The sequence below is a fragment of the Phyllostomus discolor genome, chromosome X, assembly GCF_004126475.2.
Source record: "Phyllostomus discolor isolate MPI-MPIP mPhyDis1 chromosome X, mPhyDis1.pri.v3, whole genome shotgun sequence".
NCBI classification, from domain to species: Eukaryota; Metazoa; Chordata; class Mammalia; order Chiroptera; family Phyllostomidae; genus Phyllostomus; species Phyllostomus discolor.
This window is the reverse complement of record NC_050198.1, coordinates 6,814,562-6,840,171: the sequence shown is the minus strand read 5'-3', so window position 1 is coordinate 6,840,171 and position 25,610 is coordinate 6,814,562. Positions and strand designations below refer to the sequence as shown.

The following is a 25,610-nucleotide window of genomic DNA, read 5'->3' as shown; positions in this document are numbered from 1 at the left end:
ATAAAACCTAATAAAGATTCAACGCAGCCATTAAATGTTATATAGGCATGAATATATCTATTTATAAGCACATTGAATAAACAGATATAAATTTACAGAGGCTTTCTTGTTCCATGACACTGAGTTTTAAATCGATATTTTATATGGGTACATTTCCAACTGAAATCAAATCAAACATAAAATATCTCTTAGATAATACTTTATGGTACACATCTTAAATTCAAAGCTACATCTTCTTAAAGGTACTTTCCCACGTCACCCCAACATTCAACCTTGATCCGAGCAATGATGCCTTGTGCAACATCACACAGGGCAGGCAGCTCCAGAGCCAACCATGTGAGTAAATGAGAAAGGGGGACAGGTAATCAGCTCACTCTTCCCCTTGCAACAGGAAGACAGGCACATTCCTGGCACTCACTTTTCGCAGTTTTCTTGATTCTAATTGAACTCCCGCAGCCCATGTCTTCTAGATGGTGTTAAAAAAGCTTCACTTTCGTATTCCCAGATGGTGCGAATAGCTGTGAGAACCGCTCCTTAGCTGAGCCACTTCAGTCACAGACCCTGATGGGGAATACACAAAAGGGAGGGGAGGGAAAGAAGCTCCGTTCACAACAAGGTATCTAAGTGATCGGTAGGATTCATTTTATGCTTCCTCTCAACCGCTGGCCATCATGTGATGTGGAAAGTGATCAGGCATCATCTAATCCTGGTCTATTTTCCACAACACAGCAACAGCAATGGAGAGGCTATAGACTGCTTTTCTGCTATACTTAAATTACTTTCCTCATGTCTCAGTCACATCAAGGTTTGTGGAAAATAAAGCACTGAAAATGAAAAGGAAAATGGAAATGGAAAAGTGTACAATTTTCTAACTGAAATATAGGGAATAGGATATAAAGGATCTGGCAGTATTTAACAATTTTGATTTTCAGTTCAAAATAGTTAAGTCTATCTGGGCTTTGAAAACCACAAACTGAAGACTATGAGGCAAAAACAACATTTAAACAACAATGTCAAAATTCAAATCAAAGTAAGTTCTTTGATCAGTTGGGGCACTTATTTAAAAAAAAAAAAGGGAAGCTCAAGTCCTCCCCCCTACACTAAGGTATCAGAATCTGTGGGAGTGCGTTTTTTAAACAAACTCTCTCAGTGTTGTGTTTTGTAGTGTTTTGTTTTGTTTTAACCCTCACCCAGGACATGCTTGCTAATTTTAGAGAGGAGAAGGGGGGAGAGAAACATCAATTGGTTGCCTCCCGTATGTGCTCCCACCAGACTGAACCTGCAACCTAGGCACGTGCCTTGACCAGGAATCGAACCCGTGACCTTTTGCCTTTCAGTCTAGGGACCATGCTCCAACTGAGCCACATGGGCCAGGGCTCTCTTCAGTATTTTTGAGACCCCTCCAAGTCTACCCTCCACTTGCTCACCAGCACTTCCGATGCGTTAGATGAAACTGCTGAACTGATTTTAATCACTCCCTGGGAGTTTTCAACAAAATTGCTTTCCTCATCACTTTTTTGGGTGATATTTCTGAAGGGAACCAAAAAATTTTGTCTTTTGGGACATTAATTTTTAAGCAGGATATTAAGAAACAAAAGATTTAGAAAGAACCTTTGACCTTCCCCCTTTCCTGCCTAAGGGATTCAGATAGAAAAAAAACCCCTGCTGCTTCAGGAAGGGAACCTTAGCAATCAACCTAGTGTTCGACAGGAAGGTTCTGTTTACTAGACCCCCCCCCCCCCCCCCCCCCCCCGTTTCTCACTGTTTCTGGGTTACCTAGCAAAAGTATGGGTTACCTAGCAAAAGTATGTTCCCCTCTTCGTCAGCTACCTGTAAATTGCCTACTCCCTTTGAAATCTCAGACCCCACCCCCTCTTTCTTCTTTGTCCCAAATGACATATATACTAAATTTTACTTCACTGACTTCGGAGTTTCCATGCTTATGTGAATTCCTCATGTGCATGTATTAAAATTTGATTTTTTTTCCCCTGTTAATCTGTCTCTGTTAATTTGACTACTGGCCCATCTAGAAGAACCTAGAAGGTGGGGAGAAAAGTATTATTATTTTTTTAGCTCCCACATTTCCATTATTTGTTGATGCTCCAAACCAACCTGATCGAATATATTTGCATTTCTTGACAGGAACAAAGTCAGAAAACAACTGACTAGGGGAAGGTCTGTTTTTCATTAGCACTACACTAAAAGCTTTGAAACCTTAACTGTGGAAAGGAGAAAACTAAAATGAGCAAAATACTTGAATTATGGCAATATTTTAAAACAATGATAACCCTAATGAACAGCTATTCTAGTTAGAGCTAGGCCTGATTCTTTTGTTGCCTGTTAGTATCACCTGGAGAGCTTTTAAAACTGCCAATGTTCAGACAGCAAGCACCTCATTAAATCAGAATCTCTGGGGCCTTCAAAAACACTGATGCCTGGGTTCCCTTGGGTGGGGTTGGGCATCTTGATTTTTTAGAGCTCCCCAGCTGATTCTACTATGTAGCAGAGTTTGTCAATCTCTGATAGAGACAACGTTTTACCAAACCCACAATGATGCCTAGTGAGCATCTTATTTTCCTCTGAATGCTTTTTGATCCCATCTGTTTGGTACAAAACTTTTCCAGAGGTCATGTCAGGCTTATAAGGCTGTGGCTTCTGGCATCTACTCTTTTCTCATTTTTGAAAGTGGGGCACTATTTACACATTGCCTGTCTTCTCTCCATATTCAGAAATTTCTCTGAGGTCATCTGCGGTGCCTACGAGAACACATCTATTGGGGCCTTCATCAGCCTTTGAAGTAGCTCATGTAGTCCTGCTGACCCTATCCAAGTGCCTAGATCAGTGCTTGCCAACATGAGTATCCTAAGACTTACCAGAGGAAATTTGTTTAAAAATGCACACTCCCACGCTTTACTGCCAATATTGGATTCAAGCAGTGTGGGGGGGGCCTGGGAATCTGCAACTAAAGTGCTCTCTTCAGCCCTGGCTGGAGTGGCTCAGTGGACTGAGTGCTGGCTTGTGAACTAGAAGGTTGCTGATTCTGTTCCCAGTCAAGGCACATGCGTGGATTGTAGGCCAGGTCCCCGGTTGGGGGTGTGTGAGAGGCAACCGATCTATGTTTCTCTCCCTTTCTTTCTCCTTCCCCTCCCCTCTCTAAAAATAAATAAATAAATTCTTTTTAAAAAGTGCACCCTTAGGGGCACTTTGATGTAGGCACTCCCTGTATCTCAGTTTGAGAAACACTGTTCTCCGTATCTTCCTTGGGCTTCCATCTTCATGCTATTTTTTTTTTACCATTTTTATGAATATATGAGTTGGGCATTGAGTAGGCAACAAACACTGATTCAACAATAGAAAGTGATATATTTCAATCTCGATTTTCCTTTTCCAGAAAAAGAAATAAAGCAACACATCTCTCCTAGGGCATCTATCTGGTTCTCAGCCACCCCTCAGTTAATTCATTATACAAAAAAAGTCCATGTAAAATATGCACTAGGAACTAAAAAGTATCATACTTGAATATATTTTTGCTAGACTGTAAACTCCCAGGGTATCTTTCTTTCTAAATACTAACTGAATCTCCAGGCACCTACACAGTGCCTTTAACAAAGCAGATTTTTGATAAATGCTGAATGAATGAATGAATGAATGAATGTTTCTAAGCCAGAGTCCTTTAAAAAATTAATAACTAAGCCCTGGCTGGTATGGCTCAGTTGGTTGGAGTGTTGTCCCATAAACTGAAAGGTCGCAGGTTGGATTCCTGGTCAGGGCATGTGCCTGGGTTGAGGATTCACTCCCTGATTGGGGCATGTGCAATAGGCAACTGATCGATGTTTCCCTCACATTGATGTTTCTGTCCCTCTCTCTGTCCCTCTCTTTCCCTCTCTAAAATCAATAAGCATGTCCTTGGGTGAGGGTAGGGACATTTTTTTTAAATTAATAACTGAAAATAATTATTAGTCCATCATTTTGTACACAGATGCTGGCTATTTGATTCTAAACCTTTCATTAAACCAGAAAATGGGAAGTACTTATATATCTATTTTTAAAGGAAATTTTTAAATCATGATGGAAATGAGAATTGTTCTAGAACTTTCGGTTATTAGAAAAAAGTTTATTAGAATTTTTCCATTATTAAATATAATTATTAAGCAAGTTACTTTTAAAGTGTTTTTCGCCCTCAGGTAACAAGTAAAAAAAAGAAGAAGAAGACGAAAAAGAAAAAGTTCATTTTAATTCTTGCCAAAACAAGAGCTGGTTAAAGCTAGGTGCTGCTTCCTACTCCCACACACTGCCCAGCCTAGACTGCAAATTCCCAGTTAAAGGCAGAGAGAGAAGCAAGTTTTTAAACAGTGCATATGCCTTTGAAGACATCTCTGGCTAGCTGCAAAGCTGATAAAAATGATTTAGGGATTTTCTATTGTATGAGAAAACCTAAGTTTCCTCCATTTCCTGCCTTCTGTCAGCATTAGAAAATCATTTAGCCCTGGCCAGGTAGTTCAGTTGGTCAGAGCATCGTCCCCACAGGCCAAGGTTGTGGGTTCAATCCCGCCCTCAGGGCACATACAACAATCAACCAGTGAGTGCATAAATTAAGTGGAAAAACAAACAGATGTTTCTCTCTCCCTCTCCCCTTTCTTCTCTCTCTCAAAACAATAAAAATTTTAAATTTCTTTAAAAAAGAAACACATTTAGTGTGCTAAAGAAGTCTCTGAAGAAACAGTTCCCTGGGACCTGAAAGGGGTTCCTGCAGCTCAAGAGGCAGGGAGCAGAATTCACAAAGACCCAAGGAAGCCACGAACTACTGAAAAGGCGGCTCTTGGTAAAAAAACAACAACTTGAAACTTGCCCACTGCTGCTGCCTCTACCAATATATGCATATATACTGAGGATGGTTTTTAAGCATAAACATAAAATAGTGACTCATCATTGGCACTCATAATTTGCAGAACGAAAGGTTTCTAAGGCTTCTGCTAAAAGGTTTTCACTGTGCATGTGTGGAGGAGGAGTGAGGGGGGAGACGTGGAGGGTTGAACCGTTTGATGTTGTTCAGTTCTTTTCATCCTAACCACTTTTCATTTCCAAAGGTGGAAATACAAGGAAAGAATGAAAGATGGCCCTTGGAGCCAAGCTAACCTTGGCTGTCAAATACCCTCTGAGCACTATCCCACTCTCCCCAAGTTGTTCTTACTCATTATTTTATTTCAATGTGCATTTCTATTGAACCCTCATACTTTGGCTCAGTTGCCTTGACCTTGAATCCACCTCTGGCATTCTAGATGTGAACTGCATGGTTTCCCATGCTAGATATTCAGCTTGTCCTAGAGAAAACCCAGCTTTTGTGAGAAGTTCCTACTCTATCTCTGGCCCCAAGGAACCCAAATCTAGAACCCACAGTCACTCAACTGTGGGGACCCCTGGTGGAGGACAGACACCTCTTCAGGCTCACCCTCCCGCATTACCTTCCATCTTCATTGAAACAGGGGTTCTACAGCCTGATGTCTGTGACCTAAATATAACTAAGGGGCACAGAGTAGAGGAGTCCCTAGCAGACCATGCTAGAGAGGGCTCTTCCACCACTACCCCTCAGTAAAACACTAGCATTTGCTTGTATCTGGGGTCTGAAATTAATAATGGGAGATCTGTAGGACTAAGCTGGTAATTCTTCCTTTCATTAGCTGAAAGGCTAAGAAAAGGGAGGAAACTATACTGACCACCAGGAGGTGCCTGAAGCTATCTGTTGTTATATCAGATAGGATTGTGATTGGGTGGCAGCTTGGCCTCGTGCCAGGTGCTCCAAAGTTTGTTTGTACAACAGTAGTTCTATGTGGTTTATAATTCTAGGAATAAAGAGGGGAAAAAAGGTCCCACCATCAAATAAGTTCAGGAGAAGTAGGATTACACAGGTCTCTTTTACTAAAGGACTCCTCAGAGCCTTCAGGATGTTAACGTGCGTTGTGAATTTCTAGTGTCCACTGTTTCCCAAACAGCCTGGCAGGGGACCCTTTTGAGGGAAAGGAACTCAAACACATCTACTGTTCCTAACTGCCTAATGCTGGCCCAGTGCAGCCTGGGGTTTAGAAGTCAGACAAACCAAAGTTGAAATCCTTCTCAGCTAGCCATTAATTCCTCTGCACCTCAGTTTTCTCATAAGGAACTAAAGATAATAACTCAGAACTGATATACTTGTACTGAGGACTAATGAGGAACAATCCTTAGCTGATGACTTAGTGGGGACATGCATGAGTGAGTACCCCCTGTGGTAGAAGTGTTGAAAGAAAACTTGTGTTTGCTCAAATCTCTTCCTTGCAAGTGCATTGTCTGGGACCTTCCAGATACTAAATCCCTTTGGTGTCCACAGGTTCTGGGATAATTGTAGATTCACAAGGTATGGGTTCTTTTCTCCTGGGATCACTAAGATCTGCAAAAATACTATACCAGTAATAATAACAACAGCTAAAATCACCAGTCCTTTTTAAGGGACTACTATTGACCCAGCACAGTGGGTGCTTTGTATTTCCAGTATTCCAGTTACTGTGCATAGCAGCCATCAAGATGGCATCATCACTGCCATATTTAGATGAACAGAGACTCAGAAACTACATATGGTATCCGTGGCACAGCTGATCAGTGGCAGACCTGAAGACCCACTCTGCTTAATTGTAAAGAACAAAAATGTCTGTTGGCTAAAAGGTTTGCTACGCCTTGGTTTCAGACTCCAATCTGATCAATGTATGTAAGCACTGAATCACTAAAGAGAATGCCTGAATGTTGCAAGGAAATCTGTTTGTCTTTCATACAGAGAGATGGAAACTCTGTGGTCCTCTGCGATAACAAGAGGCCAAGGGAGCTAAAACCAGATTTCTGAACATAAAGTTGTACAATGGAGCTTGGGGAACACACTGCGAAGGGCCTAGAAGGGTTTCTTAAAGTATCCCTTCCCTCATTTTCTAGCTCTCACCCAAGTGACCACAGACTTTTTCCAATGTTACATTCATTTGACAGAGGCCATGACCCTTCAGGCTGCAAAGTCATCTGGATGCCTTTTAAAGATAATGGCAAGCGATTTGCAATAAGCAGCTTTGAGAAAAATCAATCTGAGAAATTGCAAAGCAATAAAATAAACTCCAAGGAGTACGCATTCCCTATTCTGTTGCTAGATAATATATGTTTATGATGTAGACTTCTGCATCCCCAAAGTACCCAAGAACAAACAAGCATATCACCTGGTTTTTTTGCTTGGCCAGTGTAGAGGTCTTTCCTCGCCCCCAAAAACGTTCTCTATGAGGAATGTTGGAATGTTGAGGTCTGAAAGAAAAAAGGTAGAATTGCCGCTCTCTCTGGAGTACCCCCTACACATACACATGCATCCCACGCATCTCACATCCCTGCAGCTGTCTGCAGGGCAAGCTCCGGCTTAAATAAACCAAGAAATAAACACACCCGCACACACACAAAGAAGAAACCCAAACAGGCCACGGCTGCTTTGCCTTTCAGTCTGGAAGGTGAGCCCAGAGCCACAGATCTGGGAGAGGCTGAGCTCTGGCCTGGAGCCACAGCTGTCTGCCCCAACGCTGCCCTGTTCCAGGCTAGGAGATAAGGGATGTGCTCAAGTAATGGGCTGCAGTCACATGACTGCTTCCAGGGGGACCAGGCTCTTGTATTGGCAGAACCAGGCTCTGCACAGGCAGGACCAGGCTGCTGTTTGCATAAATAATCTGCATCGGTACGAAGTATAAAAGGGAATTTTGGTAAGTAAGGACAGAAAAGCATTCAATGGCTGACTCTTTAGGTCAACCAAGGATGATTTCTAATAAACATTACAGCAGCCTGGGTACAATTAAGCAAAGGGACTAGGATCACTAAACATTCCTCCTTAGGACTTGAAAAGACCTGGGTTAAAGGGGCAGTTGTTGGGTGCTATGCTGCAAATTTATTTATATGACATTTTTATTCCTCCAGTTATTCAATTAGCCGCTTGTTGGAGAACCCATCTGTGAAAGGGAAATTCACTCCACTCCATCAACAGAAAGGAAAAGGAAGGTTGACCTGTAATTTCGCTGAGTTAGAGGAAGAAGACACACGTGAATAATCAAAGTGCAGATGTCAGTACTGGAGGCCACCAGCCATAGTTTGGCCGTCTTCTGAGGCAATCCAGGGGTGACCTCATTCCCAGAGTCACACTGATTGCAGCTGCACTGACAGCGATTTTCCTCCCACACGTTTCCTAGTTGGTTTCACAGCACATGGCCTTACCTTACTGGCCTTAGGCATCCAGAGCTAGGATTTAAAGGGCTCCAGCCATAATCACTTTATAACCCCACCCAAACTGCTCTTTAGCCAATTCCTTTCTGCAATTGGGTGCCACAGGAGATCCAGTAAAGCATTTACCTAGCTTACTATTTAATCTAATGGAGTCACTTTAAAAATAACTGGAAAGGGAGCTCTGGGCTTCTCTACTCCTATTAGCATATTAAATGTTATCAGAGAAGCTCATTATGAAGTAATGTAACTGTATAGGTTTCCATGGCGGGGACTCCAAGACCAGGACCTGATGAGGCTGCTATACACATTGTAAATGATAGCATAATTACCCAGGTTCCCCGCAAAAATAGTGGACAATGTCGTTATATGGCTGTTTCCAACCAAATGCCTATTCAATCCACAGTGATGAAATGATGGTTATGTCTAGATACAGTTGTTCAAATGTCACCTCCTCTGTGTGAAGCCTTTCCTGAATCACCAAAGGGGAGTTAGTCACTCTGCTTTCTGGCACTCAAAGCCATGTGTGCATCCAATTATGGAACTTCCCGAAGTGCACTGTAATTTGTCATTTTACATGTGCAATCTTGAAGGGAAAGGATCCATTCATTCCCCGTGGCATTCCCAGCACCAAATGCACAAGTACTCACCAGATATGTGTTTAATCACACAAATAAAGAAAGAGAGGGAAAGAACTCATGATTTAGGTGATTATTTTAAAGACCAGCTTCTGGACCATGAATTGGATTGGCTATGCCCTTTATGTGACTTGTCTAAAACTTAGAATTTGCTTAAAATGAAGAACGTCACCATATTTTCCCATTGTACAAAGAATGATAAAATACTACTTTGAGCACCATGAGGAGCTAGTTTCCAACTATTAAATGAGTGTTGATGTATGTGAATAAATTACAATGACAGTAACATGTATTGAGTACTTACTATGTTCTAGGCATTTATTAATTTTACATGTGTTAATCTTATTTAATCCACACACCATCATATGAGGTATATACTATTCATGCACTAGGGACTATAGCCCAAAGTCAAATAGCAAAAGAGTGACAGACCTTGGATTTGAACCCAGGCACTTTGACTCTAGAACCTCTACTTACAACCGCTCCACTATACTGCCTGAGTCAGTACCTTGATATTCATAGAATGATGTTTCCAGCCTTTAATCAGATGTTCCCTGGATGTCCTCTTGCTGAGCACGGATGTGTTGTCCTAGCCTGAAAAAAGAAAAAAATAATGGATAAAGTAATGTTAACAGTTCCAAACTCACTCATTAACAGAATTATACCCCTACCAGTGGACGTTAGTCAACTTATCTCTGAATGGGCACATCATTATATAAAAACAGCCAATAGGAAATATGAGAGCTCATTTTCCCCCAGAAAAGGCCATCACCCTTAACTAAAATGTCCTGTGCTCTTTCATTCAACACATATTTATTGAGCACCACCTACATGGCAGGCACTATCCTGAGAGACAAACATAAATGGTGAACAAAATGGAAATGATTAGATGAGGCAAACATATAGGTAAATGAGAAGTTAAAATAAAATGACAAATTTAAATCTGTCTCCCCTAATCGAATATAAATTCCAGGTACCTAAAACAGTGCCAGGCACATAATATTTATTATATTAGTAAGTGGAAGCAATATAGTATGATAAAATCTCTAACAGGGCAAAATAGGGACACAGAGAAAGAGCCAGAAAGGGGGATGAGGGAAGGCTTTCTGGAAGTGATGCCCAGGCTGAGACCTGACGATTGAGCAGCCAGAGATACGAGTTAACCAGAAGGGAAGGGGTGAGGGAGAGATGAGTGTGTTCTTGCAGACGAGTATATTTTACAGTACTCAACAAAGGTGTGAAATGGGAGAGGTAAAGCCCTGGCTGGTGTGGCTCAGTGGGTTGAGCACCAGCCTGTAAACCAAAAGGTTGCTGGTTTGATTTCCAATTAGGGCACCTGCCTGGGTTGCAGGCCAGGTCCCCAATAGGGAATACAGCAGAGGCAACCACACATTGATGCTTCTTTCCCTGTCTTTCTCCCTCCCTTCCCCTCTGTCTGAAAATAAATAAATAAAATATGTTTTAAAAAACTTTTAAAAAATAAAAAGAAATGGGAGAGATAAAGTAAATCAGAATGAACTGTGGCTGTAATTATACTGCTGCAATTAGACTTTTGAGAAGGCAGAGAAAAGGGTCTGTCTGCTGTGACTGAAAAACGGCTGCCTCTCCACCTCTGTAGGCTAGACTTCTCCTTGGCTATCTTGGCTGTTCCTCTTTCCTCTCTCACTCCCCTACTCCCCTACTGCATTTGCCTTCACATTCCACATAAACTTCTTGCTCTCAAATCCTTGTCTAAGTATCTGCCAGAGAGGAAACACAAACCAGTACTTCACTAGTCTATGCTAGCAGCCAATTATGGAAAGATAGAGGGGACGGAGAAGGCCATTGACCTCATAACAGGAAGACTGGGCACTGCAGACAAACCTGTCCTATTTCACAAGTTTCCTGGGGCTGGCCACAGTTCCATCTTCTGCCAAGGGAAAGTAATTCTTTTTTTAAAAAAGAGTATATTTATTTTCAGAGAGAGAGGAAGGAAGGGAGAAAGAGAGGGAGAGAAATATCAATCATTTGCCTCTCGGGTGGGGACCTAGTGGGGACTTGGCCCACAACCCAGGCCCGTGCCTCGACTGGGAATCGAACTGGTGACCTTTCAGCTCACGGGCCAACGCTCAATCCACTGAGCCATACCAGCCAGGGTGGAAAGTAATTCTAATGGGTTATGACACACTGTGGAATGTGCCAGAATCTAGGCAAAGCGGCTGGATTTAGGAATAGATTGAAAAAACATGTGCAGATCTGTTTGGTAGTGACTACTTAAGGTGTCTGTCCATTTGTGGTCTCTGATACCTCAATGCCCAATAGCACCAAAGGCAAGTAGTAGCTCAGATGGGGGTGGCCTCTGAGCTAGCCTTCTGGTGCTAGGACTAGTAGAAAACAATCTACTAGTCCAATTGCAGCTTCCTAGCAGCTGGTAGTCTCCAAATTGAGGTACCTACCCCACAGTAGAAGCACAGAAGATCTACCTGTTGGAGAATAGAAAGTAAAACATTAAAATTTGTATTTTTATATTTCCTTATTCTTTTTGAAGTTTCAATTTTCATGTATGTTTGTAACATACACAATCTGTGAGTTCAGCAGTATTAGTTGTAAATAAATAAATATACCTATAGTAGGAGTGCATTCTCAGAAAGCTTTTACTGTGAGTGGTTCACAATCAAAAACATTCAAAGAACCCTGATTTAAAGAGCCCTGATTTGAAGAGAGGGAAAGAACAGCAAGTAATATTCTATTTAAATAAAGAGAAAGAATCGCATATATTTTCAGGGATGAGTTCTGAGTATTGAAAAACCACACTAAGTTGGATAAAAGGGAGGCCAGATTTGGCAGGTAATCCGTTAAGTCATCCAAAGAAATCAAAGGTAGGCTACAACAAACTATCAATACACACAACCTAAAGGAATCTCAAGGGCGTTTTGCTGAGTAAAAGAAGCAGACTTAAAAGGTTGTGTACAGTTATATGAGATTTTTCAAAAGGACAAAGCTGTAGTGATGGAGCACTGATCAGTGGTTGCCAGGGTCGATGGGTGGGGAAGGGTGTACCCACAAAGGGACAGCAGGGGGAGTTTGGGAGGGTGGTGTTCTACATCCTAATTATGGTGGTGATTATACTCATCTTCCCATGTGTCCAATTGCATAGAACTGTACAGCAATTCGATTTTACTGTACACTAATTTAAAAATAAATTTTCCAAACAGCTTTACAGAGTCGGCTCTGATGTAGTGCCTTTGGGTCTGCAGATATTAAAGTCCCTACGGGCTGACTTTCACTACCAAGGGCCCTTCCCAACTCACAGCCAAAAGCGTGTTTTCTGCTGTAAACTATGAGCACTAAGGAAAACACTTGCCCTTCCCTCTCACTTTACGTGCAGCTCTCTAACCATGGGCAAAACACAGAGAACAGAGCTCCCAGTCAGAAAACACAACCCATCCACTCTTTACTCAACAGATACTTACTGAGCATGTTCCAGCTATGAGGCAGGGACACAAAGATGAATGAGTTCTGGTTCATTTCCCTGCCAGGTGTACAGCATAATGAGGGACATGGGTCTATCCACAAATCATTTTGAAACAGGAGGTGTAGGTCCAGAGATATGCTGCATACTATTAGAGTTCAGAAGTATATCAGTTTGGTCAGGGCAAGTCAGGAAATGTTTTAGAGGATTAAAAGGTGGGAAAGGCATTCCAGGGAACATGGGAGCATGTGATATTTGAGGAGTTTCCTGATACTGGGGGATACAGGATGTATAAAGAGGAGGATGGGGACGTGAACATAGAGAGATAGGTTGGTGCCAACAGTGATTATTCTTGTAGATCATAAGAAAGAATTCAGAGTTGAACCCAACAGTTAGGATTGCAATTTCAAATGCTTACATGAGCTGGGGCAGATAATATAAGTGAATAAAGCAGCCTGGGTGGAAATGATGGGACATTCTAAAGAGTTTTTGTCTAAATGAGGCAGCAGCTACTTACTGGTAGCTCTCTCTCAGGCTGCCATCCAAAAATCCTGGCCCAGTGTTGCCTGATGCAATTTTTCAAGAGAAGCTGAACATATTTTTCTGTAAAACCACCCTATTTTTAAATGCGAGTACGAGTATATTTCTGCAAATTTAAGATGCCATCGATTATAACGTGCATCACTATTTTATATACCAATAAAAAAGCCACCCATCAAACTATGACACTCCACTGATTTTAGGACACGTTCCAATTTCAGAGGTGCTAAAATGTGAAAAAATGTGCATCTTGGAAGCAGTGAAATACTGTAATTCTCATTTTCTCAAAACATTGTATAAACTCCATGGATCCCATGTGAGGCTGCCAGATTGTAAACTCTGAGTGAAAGGGACCCTGACAGTAATCTGATTAGATTCAAACTTTAGGAAGGTCACCCTGAGGATCAGACGGTTGATGAACTGGGGAAAAGCCAGACATAAGAAGACCAATGAGGGAGTTCCTGCCACAATCCAGGGGACAGATATAAGGACTGAATTACAGCCCTGGCAGTGGGGATGGAGAAGAGGGGCCAAATAGAAAAGCCTTTCAGGTACAAAACGTCACTGGTCCCAGACTATGTATAGGGAGCAAAGGAGATGGAGATATCAAGAATAATTTATTCTAAGGGTTCCAGTTTGGGATAATAAATGGATTCATCGCTTATTTAACACTATTTAGTAGGTACCTGCCTTGTGCGAGGCACAATGCTGGGTGCTAAAGGTACAGTAGCAGACCCTGCTCTCCTGTAATTTATAGTCTAACGGGTGATGCTATTAATTGCAGAAGAGTATTAACAGGTATGGGGTAGGACATGAAGGGGGACAATTGTGTTTATGGTGGAGAAAAAGTAACGAGCTGAAATGTTCAATATACAGTAGAAGCTGACATTTAGAGCCCAAGGAAGAAATCCGATTCTGATTAAAGAGGTCATCAGGGTACCAATAACAGTTGAAGTGATTAGACATGATAAAATAGTCAGGGAGAGCTCAGAGAGTAAGAAGGCAATAGGGGCAAAAGCAGAACTCTGGGGAATAGAGACATTAGGTATGAACAAAGGAGCAATCTGGAAAGGAAGAGGCCCAGGAGAGAGATGTCTGTATATCAAAGGAGACAGGTATTATCATATAGTCCAACATAACTTCATCTATAATTACTGCATAGAAGTAATGTACCGCGGCAATGTACAATTCAGATTTTCAGAGTTATGGGTGTTTTGTGTGAATTCCAAATCTGCTTACCAGAGCTGGTTCTTATTTAGAGAGTTGTGATATTTTTAAATATTGCCACAATCTGTCCCTTTAGCTTGCATGTGCTCCTGTTTTGCAGTAGCTCAGTTTGTCATCTAGCAGGAGTCAATGGCAGAACAATGGTAATTCTGATTTTCCTTTTGTGGGGACTGTAATCTGCCATTCAAAGACAAAAGTAAAACAAACAATATAAATGTATGCAATTCCCTCTCATGTCAAAGCACTGGGAGTTGGGCAAAACTGATCTAGGCACAGATGGTGGAGTCCCCTGCCAAGAGCACCATGAGATTCTTGGCCCAGAGCTCCATAACAGGTGACCCTTTAGACTTGTTCAGAGAGGCCTTCGCCCTGGCCAGTGTGGCTCAGTTGGTTGGGCGTCATCCTGTGAACTGAAAGGTCATGGGTTTAATTCCCAGTCAGGGCACATGTCTAGGTTGCGGGTTCAGTCCCTGGTTGGGGTGTGCACCAGAGGCAACCAATCAATGTTTCTCTCTCACATTGAGGTTTCTCTCCCTCTCTTCCGTCTCCTCTCTCTTAGAAAAACAGGAAAGAAAGAAAGGCCTTCCATTTTATAGGAGAGGTTAGGTGACTCCTCAACATCAGTCTTATGCTTGTGGCAAAATACTATGGTCCTTTGGACTTGTTCAGAAATGCTCTCCATTTTATTTATTTTTAAAAAGATTTATTTTTTTACTTTTAGAGAGAGGGGAAGGGAGATAGAGAGGGAGCAAAACATTGCTTGGTTGTCTCTCACACACCCCCTACTGGGGACCTAGCCCACGACCCAGGCATGTGCCCTGACAGGGAATCAAACTGGTGACCTTTCCATTCACAAGCTGGCACTCAGTCCACTGAGCCACACCAACCAGGGCTCCATTTCATAGAAAAGGTTAGGTAGCTTCCCAACCTCACAGTCTTATGACTTATGGCAAGATAGTATGATCCTTTGGACTTGTTCAGACAGGCCCCCTATTTTATAGGAGAGGTTAGGTGGCTTCACAATGTCACAGTCTTATGACTTATAGCAAGATATCATGACACTTCAGACTTGTTCAGAAAGGCCCCCCATTTTATAGGAGGCTCCATAGGCTCCACAATGTTGCAGTCTTATGACTGGATGGCCAGTTCTCTTCCCATTACATCAAAGTTACCCAATTCCACTCTACAAATATAGCTCCAATATAATACATATTAAAGTACAATAAGCTCCATAAAGTACAGTAAAGGCTATACACAAAATATAAAGCCCACAAGAGCTGGCCAAACAACTAAACAGAGGAAGAAGAGGGTTAACTTTCAAACATGTTTCCATAGCTACCCAGATTGCATTCAATTCATCTTCTCCTTTAAGAGTTCTCACCCTTTCAAATTTTATCAGTTCCACACTCTTAGATACTCACTTGGCTGGTTGGTGAATCTTTCAGCCTGGGCTGGAGGCTCAGGATTCAATCCGTCCTGATGCTTATGGGTGTTACTTGAAGAGGACTCCTTGGCCTCAACTGAGGAGGTTACCAGAGGCCAATGATTATATAGTAATTCTTCAATAGGTTGCCTTGACAACACATGATGTCAGATGCAATTATGACATCACCACCTTCCAATATAATATGAACAACACAACCTGCATGAAAAATCCACATCCTGGTTATTGGAAAGGCAGGTACAAGGTTCTCTAAGCTTTCTTTTTGCCACCATTACCCCCCTTCTGTCAACCATTTTTGTATTCATAAACATAGAAAATAAAGAACAGCCCCAGCTCAGTGGATTGAGTGCCAGCCTGCAAATCAAAGGGTCCCTGGTTCGATTCCCAGTCAGGGCACATGCCTGGGTTGTGGGCCAGGTCCCTGGTGGGGGGTGCTCAAGAGGCAACCACACATTAATGTTTCTTCCCTCCTCTTTCTCCCTCCCTTCCACTCTTTCTAAAAATAAATAAACAAAATCTTTAAAAAGAACAAAAAACAGTTGGTTTCTTGGAGAAATGTTGAAAGTATTAGCTAAAACAAGGCCTGGGAATGGTCTGTGGCTTTCTTTTCAAAACCTTTGCTACTATTGCCTCAGGTGACTAAGAGCTTACAGTGAAGACTTTGGAAAGATTTTATTTTTTTTAAGATTTTATTTATTTATTTTTAGAGGGGGAAGGGGGAGAGAGAGAGAAACATCAATGTGTGGTTGCTGGGGGCCGTGGCCTGCAACCCAGGCATGTGTCCTGACTGGGAATCAAACCTGCGATGCTTTGGTTCACAGCCCGTGCTCAATCCACTGAGCTACACCTGGTTCACAGCCCATGCTCAATCCACTGAGCTACACCAGCCAGGGCTGGAAAAGATTTTAAATAACTTTCTTTGAGCATTTATTTTTGTCCTGGTTTCATTCATATACTCGTTCAACAAATATTTATCGAGCATCTACTGTGTGCCAGGCACTGTTTTAGACCCTGGGGATATATCAGTTAACAGAACCGACAAAGTCTCTTCCCCCATGAAGTTACAGCCTAGTGAGGGAAGCAAACATTCATCAAAAAATTATGAAAGATAAATGTAAAATTGCAAAGAAATATGTGTTTCATGAGAGTAAATCAGGAGGTCATGCAAAAAGGCTTCTCTGAGGAAGTAACTGTTGAACATGTAACTGTTCATCTGCAAGGTGAACACAGATTTATTGGGTGGTGCTGATAGGATGGAGTCAAGCATACACTTGCATTAAGGTTCAGTGACCTGGAATAGCTAAGTGGAATCTATGATCTGGAGACTTTCAGAGAAGAATCCAGGGCTTCATAGCTAGGTCTTAGTGTACTAAAGCTGAAGTTAGTGTTTTCACAAATATTCCAGAGAATGCACATTTCCCTAAAACTCTCTAAAACAGTGCTTCTCAAACTATAATGTGTTTGTAAGTCACCTGGGGGTCTTGTTAAAACACAGATTCTTGGGCCTAGCCCCTTAGAGGTTCTGATTCAGTAGGTCTGGAGTGGCACTCATGAGTCTGTATTTCTGTTAAGCTTCCAGGTGACAGTGAAATATACTGCAGAGTGGCATTGCTCTACAACATAGTGTGATTTTTATTTGTTTGAATCACTATCTCTTTTTCAGCTCACCCTTTCATGACTTTTAAAGTCAAACTATATATATTCCACAACTCTTGTGCTTTTTGGTCAGTTCAGTAGATTTCAAATATTTGGAAAGAATGAGAGAAATAACAATTATAAGCAAACTGAAGTGTCAGTAATGTAGTGAAACTTCACTAACCTACCACAGTGAGGTGGACTGTCATTCCTACTTAGCGAAAAGTCTGATTAATATAGCACTTTTAAAGGAACATAATATAAATTAACCTGATGTAAGTAAGGCCAGGAAATTTCGATATGTTTAATGACTCTTTTACTTAAATAGGTAGGTTAGAGCTTTTTGTAGTGAATACTTTCCTATTATGAATGAAGCTCTGGATTTTATAGTGTGTGAGATAAAAATAACCTCCCTTTTTAGGTCTCTGTTTCTTACTACAGAAGACAATTCCTACTGATGTGCCATGTTCCTAGTGGCGTGGCTAAGTGCAAAGGACTCTGAAAACAAGTTGGTGAGAGATCCAAGATTTCTCTGGATTGCTCTTCCTGAGAAAACTGTGAAGTTAACATAGGGACTACAGCAAAATATTGACATTTACACAAAATTAAAAATGAAGTCTTTGGTGCATGAAAGAGTGGGAGAATTAGGATGGGGAACCAGGAGTAAGATCTTGACATTTCAAGGAAATGTCAGCTCTGCCAATTACAACCTAGGGAACTTGGGCAACTTATATAACTTCTTTGAGCCTCAGTTTTCTCATTTAAGAAATAAGGATAATAATATGTAAATGGAATAATCTAAGTAGAAAATTCTTCATAAACTATTAAGAGCTAACCAAATATTAACTACCATTTCTAGGAGAGGACTACAATTTCCGAGTGGATACACATCCTAGAGAAGAAATGTGGTCTAGCCTGTGGGTTAGGATGTGCTGGGAACCTAACAGAATGTGGTTCTAGAGTCACATAGCTTGGGGTCATATTCTAGCTACATCCCTTAGCAGCTATGCATGAGCTTGGGAAAAGTACATCAATTGTCTGTGCTTGTTTCTTAGAAAACCAGGACAGTAATAGTACCCACCACACTGGGTTGATATAAGGAATAAATGAGTTAATACACAGTGTGGCAGCCACTGATACAACAGCTGCCTTACCAATATCCATTTTCCTTTTCTTTCTTAGCAAGAAAGCCCCAAAATTTTGTTCTAGGTGGCAGTGGGTTTAGCCAACAAAACTTGATTTGTTAGGTTCCCTTACAGTTCGTGCTACTCGTGTGGCACAGTTCTGGCCAACGCAATATAAGCAGAAATCTACTGGCTGACGCTCCCAGAAAAGCTATTTTCCTGAAAAAAATGACCAGACCAGCTGTCATGAGCCTTTTCCTCTTTGCCCTTCCCCCATCCCTCCTGGAACCAGGACCCAATGCCTGCAGTAGAGTAACCCTCTTAGGTACATTAGGAAAAGAGCCTCCAGCCATGAATGATGTTGTAGAAACATGGGAAGAGGGTAAGACATGACGACAGTGTGAAGCTACTTCTTTCCTGACTTCATAGCACATGAGATAAGAACCAACCCTCTGTGTTAAGTCTCTGCTACTTCATTTACCTTATTACATGCAGCCAAACCCATTCTCTAATACACTTGTAAAGCAGTTTGGGTGCCTGGGATCATAGTTATTCAATAAATGTTTATTATTATTATTATTATTATTATTATTTTCCCAGGCTTCTGGTCCCTAACCAGGTGGCTAATAAATAATTGCCCCCATTTTCTTGCAATTGTGCCCCAATTTTCCTTTTTGAAATCAACCCTCTCCCTATTCTCAACCCTGTGGTTTGCATGAAATTGACCCCACCACCCCCACACACACTCCAAGTGTGGGCCCTGATGGGTTCATGCCAATTAGCATGAGCCTACTTCCAAAGCAATAGTGACTGTCTAGGGACAGGCACATAATTTAGGCCTAAGGCAGTTGGCACATCCTCTTCTGGCAAAAGGGAACATTCCCATGAGCTCCTTGTAGCTAAAAACAGGCAGTACCAGTGAATCTCAGGGCGCCTGGAGAGAGCTCTAGGGCACAAACTCACACTTCCCCCAAATGTGGTGCTCTGAGCAAGGTGCTACCATGAAGAGAGCAAGTCTAGGGGGTGCAACTGATACATGGAGAGAGGCAGACCAAGAGAAAGGCAGGCAAATGCAGCTGTAGCCCTCCATCGTAAACCTCTGGATGAACTTTTACCTTTGGAATTTTCAAGTCAGATTCATTTGAGACTGGATTTGCTAACTCAGTTTGGGCTGAATCTTGTCACTTGCAACCACAGATTTCTTCTGATACTGTTGGATGAAAAAAAAAAAAAGAAAGGAATTTAACATAAAGATTACATATCTTGAGGGGAACTTTCCAAACTCTGCTCTAGTGTGTCTATTTAATCAAATCTATAATCAAGTACACCATAAATTCATACCCAAATCACCTCTCTGAAAGAAAAGAGCAGCAATAAAATCTACAATTTGCAATTGTGTAAATTCATTCAAATTTCTCTTCCAAAAAAAAATTAAACCACCTAGTTTCTGTTTTCTGTAAATATGTTCAGGAGAAGTCCTTTAAGAATAGATGTGCACCTGAGTTTTAGAATAAACGTTGGACCCACAGTCAGACACTGGAAACCTATGACTAATACTGAAGTAATATTCAGAGAGTTGTCATGGCAGCCTGCTCAATCTGCACAAAATAGAATCCACTTCATTTTCACAAGACTTAGCAGAGGAAAGCTACCAGTCTTCAGATAGCTTCTGAGTTAACCTACTAATTAGTTTTGGTTTTATTATTACATATAGCCTTCAGACTATACCCTAATTGTATCCCCAAAATCACTAATAAAAATACACTATATGATTTTTGTTTAACACCTGGCACCACTCTTGAAATCTTCCCATCAAGCTTAGAGGCAAGTCCCAGTGTGTGCACAGTTGAATCCACTTGAAAATCTAAAGAGGACATTGAGTGGTGACGAAGTGGAGAGAGTAGCCAATTTCATTTCTGTCACCAATTACCACTGGCTAGACACTGCTATCAGACATTTTCTTTTAAGTGGGGTTCTATAGGACTGGGGAGTGGCTAAATTGTTCTGTGCTCATTTAAAGTCCAAGAAGAGTGACTTTAAAAACTAGAGGCATCTCAAGACAGATACATAAGGGAAGGGGAGACAAAGTATTTTGAGCTCATCTCTTTTCTCTGTGCAGTGGCTGTCTCTATCAAATCTAAGCTCATTGAATGTGTTGAGGGGGGTTGGGGGGATTATAGGTAGGCAGCTTTCTGCATATCACCATGCCCCCTCCCCTCTGCCTTCTCCACTTTTGAGTTTCTTTTTTAAGAGAGAGGAGACAGGGTCTAATTAAAATCCAATAACATCCTAAGTTAGGAAAACTACATAAAACCATTATCAGCCATTAACTTCTTGTAACAAATTACTCCTTTGGGTTAATTAATGTTCTTCAAACTCCTTGAGATGAGGCCATATCATATAATTCTTTGTAAAACTCCCACATTGCCCAATACTGTGCTTCTAGACATATGAGAGACATGTGATAATTAACCTTAATCAGGGGACTGGAAGACTGGGCACTACCTCTGTAGCTGGTGAGCAGATTAAACACGACGTCAAAATAGTATGTGTGTGACATGCCATGGAGTTGCCTCCGACTCATGCAGGAGCAGGTGGAGGGCTGGGTTTTGATGGGAAAGTAGACAATTCATCTAGGGCAGGATTTTTCAACCATGGCACTATGGACATTTAAGACCAGGTAAGTCTCTGTGGTAGGCATTCTCCTGTGCAATGCAGGATGTTTTACCGCATCCCTGGTCTCTACCCTCTAGAAGCCAGTAGTGCCCCAACCCCTCCCCCAGTCATGGCAACCCCTCCCCCAGTCACTCCAACAGCTCCCAAAATTTGGTCCCCCCCAGGACATATTTTGGCTTATCATGAGTGAGGGAGGTGTGCTGTGGGTATCTGGTGAGTAGAGGCTAGGGATGCTGTGAAACATTCTACAATTCATAGGTTAGTTCCCCACAACCAGGAATTACCCAGTCCCAAATGTCAGTAAGGCGGTGGATCTAGAGGAAAAGCCCGGATCTGGGTATATGAAGGCACAGATGTAGGAAGGTGGACAGGCGTGAGGGGCACTTGGAGAAGCTCTCTTCTGATTGCTTCCATTTTTTTTTCACTGAAATGGGAAGCAAGTTCATCAGCTGCAAGGTTGGGGAAGGAGGTACAGGAAGTTTAGGGAGCCAAGATATGACACTGCCCTTTAGGAAAGGTGGACAATGAATGGGCAGGGGAAGTGGACATGTTTCTGGGCTGCATCAAGGGCTCACTTGAGGTAAGTAGTCAAGAACTGACTACAGAAGCCATAGGCCTGAATGTGTGTTCTTCCTGAGGCCACATTCAGGGGTGGGATAGGGAGAAAGTTGAATTTAGCAGACTGTGGTCTTGCCACAAGCACCAAAAAGGCAAATGGGTGATAAAAATGACCACAGAACTGGAGCAGAGTAAGAAGACAGAGGGATTCAAGCAACAAATATCCATTCTAATAGACTAGTTTCAAATATTTTGAACATGATGAGCTGCAAAAGGGGAAAAATAAGGTGAGCTCTATCATACCAAGAAAATGACTCACTTTGTTTAGCAAATACTTGAGTAGTCATTGAGAGACATAGTACAATTGTTTCTAAATGAAACCAGGTCAACTGAGCTTCCTAAATCAGCTCAGTGTTTGAGATTGCAGTCTCTCTGGTGGAGTTACTCTACCCCAGTGAAGCCAAACACTGGGGAAGCCACACTGCACACATGAGAAATCAGAGGACTCAAAAAACCTTGAAGTAACTTGTAGTCTTTACTGACTAGTTTATGTATATGCCTTACAGTTGTTGAGGTGCTTATGGGCCTACCTGGGGGTGTCAGGCCTCACAAATCCAACTGAAGAGACTGAAGTGGCGGGCACAACTGTGGCCATCTCAGGCACTATCCAAGATTCTGGTGGTTCCAAGGGAAATTCATCAACAGTTGTTTCCATAGGTTCTTGGTTCCTGCTTTTGGGGATTTCATTCAAAAATCACAAAAGATAAAAAAGTATCCATTTCCTCACTGGCATGCATACAAAATAGTACAAGAGACCATGGCGCTCTTGTGGGAAAAACACGTAGTCTTTGCGTACATGGGCCTCCTGAAATCACTTAGATGTCAGAAGACCAAGTATGAGCCCAGCCCTGCCACTCACCAGCAGAATGGTCTCAGGCAAGGCACTCAATATCTTTGGCTTCAACTTCTTCAACTGAAAAAAAGATAGCAATGTTTACTGTGGTTACCTCATAGGAATGTATGTGAAAGTGCTTTGTAAACCATATTGTACTTCATTAATTATAGAGACTGTAACTACACCTCGAGGGCAGCCGGGAGTGGAACAAAAGTCTCCCGCTTTGTCAAAATGGAGAAAAGCAAGAAGGGTTTCTCACTACAGGCAGAACCCTGTGTTGCATGCATCAGAGGCACGCTAGCTTCAGTTCTACATGGAGTGAACATGTGGGGAACTAGACCAAAGCCTGTACTTGGTGAACGCATCCTTACTAGCCAGGGCAGACAGAGAGCTGGAGGGAGAGCAAAGCATTCCCTAGAGACACAAACCAAAAACACAATATAATTCTAGGCCCAATTTTTGGCGGGCTTGTTTTGAACTTGTAGCAGTTTGTAAACAGGTGGGATATACTTATTACTGAGCATCTGGGACTCATTAAGACTAACTGACTCTTACTACCTCCATTTTCCCACCTGGAAAGTTGGGGTAACATTTAGATCCAGAGGGGAAAGTGGGGGTGTCTAGTCCAACCCATGCATTCCATCAAGGAGGATACCAAGGCTTGGGAGGTGAACTGACTTAGTTCAAGAGTACACAGCTAGTGAGTAGCCAAGAGAAAACTAGAACCCAAATTATGTCCCCCAAATTAGTGCACCTTCACACACCTGTTTCTTTCACGGAGTTAGCTGAAGGGGTTGCTTTCATACAATAAGTATGAAAGTATTCTTAGCAGAAAGTATTCTGCTAGCTTCAGAGGAAGAAGTCAGGGAAAAGGACAGCGGCAGCCTTCAACCATGTCCCACTCAGAGTTTAAAGATGCCCTCCCGACGGTTTTACGTGGTTCTCAAGCTTGATGTGATGGTGACAAAGATCAGTCCAGAGGCACAGGGGCGGAGAGGGGGGTCAGGGGGATGCGAATAAATGGCACTGACAATGAAAACCAAGAAGGAAACCATACAGGTACTCTTTGCATTGGAGGGCCTCAGCACCTTATAGGGACCACAGTTCTGGAAGCACAGCATCAGGTTCATGGGTTTAGTGCTCTGAGGTCACCGTTTTGGAATTCTTAATAACTTACAACAAAAGGCCTGGCACTTTTTATTTTGCATTGGGTCCCTCAAATTTTGTGTCTGCCCCTGCTTCACACACGCCCCCATCCATAAAGGGGATGGCTTGCCTACACCACCACCCCAACCCTACCCCACTCGAGAGCACAGCAAAGTCCTGCAGTGTTAGGCCCTCTCCGGAGAAGGCTGTGGAAAAGGTCAGGAAGCCCACATTCTGGGCCAAGAAGCCAACTCACCAAGCAGCCATTCCCAACCCTGGCAAAATAAATGCCCATATAAAAGTGACCCCCGCATCCTCAGCCCATCCCAGACCCCACGATGCCTGAATCTGCAGCTCCCAATAGGGTTCCTGTCCGCCCCCCAAACCTCCAGAAGCGGCTCAGTGTGCCCGTGGGGAAAATGGGGAAAGTGCGGACCCCTCACCAGCTGAGGGAAGCTGCCAGAAGGGTCTGTGCCCTGGCCAAGGTCTGCTTCCGCCCGCCGGGGCAGCCTCGCCATCGCCCCGGCCGAGGGAAAGTTTGGGGACTGCTGATTAGCGGGGCAGCGCTCCCGCCGCTGGGAAACCTAGTCGCGGGGACAGCAAATTCGGCACGTGGCGACAATCCTAAACGTTAGAGCTGGGGCCGAATCTTGGGAATGAGGCGGGGCCACGGCAGGGGCGGGGCTGCAACGGATAGGCTGACGCCGTTGCTGAGCCGAGACTATGACTTCATGAACGACACCCCGTTAGCCAGCGGAGGTTCCATAGTGTAGTGGTTATCACGTCTGCTTTACACGCAGAAGGTCCTGGGTTCGAGCCCCAGTGGAACCACAGCTAGGAAGCTTTTCTTCGCTTTCTGTTTTTTAATATCCATTGAGGGGTCCGGGAGAAAAGCTAAACAGCAAAAACGAGGTGCTTTCTCTTCCTCTCTTTAAAAAAAATTTTATTTCTTTTTTTTTCGAATGCTTTTATCACAGAAGCGTCATGACAGATACCCGGTTTCTCCCATCCCGACAGCCATCGCCCCAACTGAAAAACAGCAGAGGTGGGGGCCTGGCAGTGTTGTGGTCTGAAGGGCATCCTTGGCCCGCTGGGACCTACCCCCCCCCCCCCCCCCACCTTTCCTCAGGTGCTCCAGGGCGGCCTCGGAAAATTGAGCGCTGGAGGGAAGCAAGACTACCCAGCACGGCCCTTTCCCTGGAAGCCAGGACAGACCCCAAAGCCTCCAAATAAAATGTTGGCAATACCACAGTTCTTTTATGTTCAAATATTAAAGGTTTATTTCTTCTTATTGTTATTAAAGGTTTAATTTTTCGTTAAACTTTAAAATACAGAACGGGAAAATAGTATTTTTCTTATTAAAAAAATAAAATAAAATACTCCTTTTTACTCCTTTTAAATATAACACTAGAGTTTGTTGAATAGACCTTCGCCTGTTTAATGAATCCATACACAGTACAGAGTAAATGTTAGGTTTGTAGACACCCAATAAATGCTGTTTGAACGTTTCTCTAGTTCTCTTTTGTTCCTCTTTACTATTTCATTATACTTTCATTTTAAGGAGTTATTATTATCTTTTTAATGTTAGCCTTTTTCTTCCTTGACAGGAGGAATGAAGGTAAGGTGGCTGGGGTCCTGGGGGCTGGCATGGGACAGTGGTGGCCAAGAACTAAAAAGGGAAGGGGAAACAGTCTTTTTCTCTGCATTTTTCCACACAGTTTTGCTCATACAGTATGTATTTTTGTGTCCTTTTCTAGCTGGAGAGTATGACACATGATTGTCCCTGTTATTACACAATCACTTCATTAACTTTTAACTTTATTTTTTTACCATCTTAACCATTTTAAGTGTACAATTCAGTAACGTGAATTATATTCACTGTTGTGAAAAAGATCTCCAGAACACACACACACACACACACACACACACACACAGAGCCAGTTAAGTCTCAGACTAATTCTATGAGGTAGGCATCATCATTATCTATCAGAAAGTGGAAGCACAGAGACCTTAA

At 42.4% G+C, this 25,610-nt stretch overlaps 1 protein-coding gene and 1 non-coding gene across 3 annotated transcripts in view; one reads left to right on the top strand and one right to left on the bottom strand.

Moving 5' to 3' along the window:
* PPEF1 (protein phosphatase with EF-hand domain 1) overlaps window positions 1–24,236 on the bottom strand; it is a 102,710-nt gene extending 78,474 nt beyond the window's left edge. The window contains exons 1-10 of one of the 2 annotated variants that reach the window (XM_028522744.2): window positions 24,040–24,236; window positions 22,475–22,528; window positions 22,146–22,286; window positions 19,437–19,531; window positions 15,540–15,760; window positions 14,131–14,295; window positions 11,336–11,362; window positions 9,409–9,494; window positions 7,227–7,308; window positions 419–561 (exon numbers count right to left, since the gene is read on the bottom strand). In XM_028522744.2, the coding sequence (XP_028378545.1) occupies window positions 419–461 (43 nt within the window). In that variant the 5' untranslated portion in view covers window positions 462–561; window positions 7,227–7,308; window positions 9,409–9,494; ... (5 more) ...; window positions 22,475–22,528; window positions 24,040–24,236. The remainder of the gene's footprint in view (window positions 1–418; window positions 562–7,226; window positions 7,309–9,408; window positions 9,495–11,335; window positions 11,363–14,130; window positions 14,296–15,539; window positions 15,761–19,436; window positions 19,532–22,145; window positions 22,287–22,474; window positions 22,529–24,039) is intronic. The other variant, XM_036016322.1, reaches the window with a different exon arrangement.
* A 118-nt stretch (window positions 24,237–24,354) lies between these two features.
* TRNAV-UAC lies at window positions 24,355–24,427 on the top strand. Its single transcript has one exon. It is a non-coding gene; the product is annotated as a tRNA-Val (tRNA).
* Window positions 24,428–25,610: the final 1,183 nt, after the last annotated feature.